This window comes from Crocuta crocuta, unplaced genomic scaffold (assembly GCF_008692635.1).
Source record: "Crocuta crocuta isolate KB4526 unplaced genomic scaffold, BGI_CrCroc_1.0 scaffold73, whole genome shotgun sequence".
Taxonomy (NCBI): domain Eukaryota; kingdom Metazoa; phylum Chordata; class Mammalia; order Carnivora; family Hyaenidae; genus Crocuta; species Crocuta crocuta.
This window is the reverse complement of record NW_027529443.1, coordinates 1,652,085-1,652,649: the sequence shown is the minus strand read 5'-3', so window position 1 is coordinate 1,652,649 and position 565 is coordinate 1,652,085. Positions and strand designations below refer to the sequence as shown.

The following is a 565-nucleotide window of genomic DNA, read 5'->3' as shown; positions in this document are numbered from 1 at the left end:
CAGAGCGCGGCTCCCCCCGCCCCTCCGCCCGCCAGGTGGGGCTGCCCGAGGACACCGTGAAGCGCTGCGTGCAGCAGCTGGGGCTGGCGCTGGACTTCATGCACGGGCGGCAGCTGGTGCACCGCGACATCAAGCCCGAGAACGTGCTGCTGTTCGACCGCGAGTGCCGCCGCGTGAAGCTGGCCGACTTCGGCATGACGCGCCGCGTGGGCTGCCGCGTGAAGCGCGTCAGCGGCACCATCCCGTACACGGCGCCCGAGGTGTGCCAGGCGGGCCGCGCCGACGGCTTCGCGGTGGACACGGGCGTGGACGTGTGGGCCTTCGGCGTGCTCATCTTCTGCGTGCTCACCGGCAACTTCCCGTGGGAGGCGGCGTCGGGCGCGGACGCCTTCTTCGAGGAGTTCGTGCGCTGGCAGCGGGGCCGCCTGCCGGGGCTGCCGTGGGAGTGGCGCCGCTTCACCGAGCCCGCGCTGCGCATGTTCCAGCGCCTGCTGGCCCTGGAGCCCGAGCGCCGCGGGCCGGCCAAGGAGGTCTTCCGCTTCCTCAAGCACGAGCTCACGTCCGA

The 565-nt window shown here is 73.3% G+C and overlaps 1 protein-coding gene across 1 annotated transcript in view; it reads left to right on the top strand.

The window, feature by feature from the left end:
• The window catches only part of SBK1 (SH3 domain binding kinase 1), a 49,997-nt gene that overhangs the window by 19,985 nt on the left and 29,447 nt on the right, over positions 1–565 (top strand). The window contains exon 4 of the mRNA XM_077760554.1: positions 36–559. Within this exon, the coding sequence (XP_077616680.1) occupies positions 36–559 (524 nt within the window). The remainder of the gene's footprint in view (positions 1–35; positions 560–565) is intronic.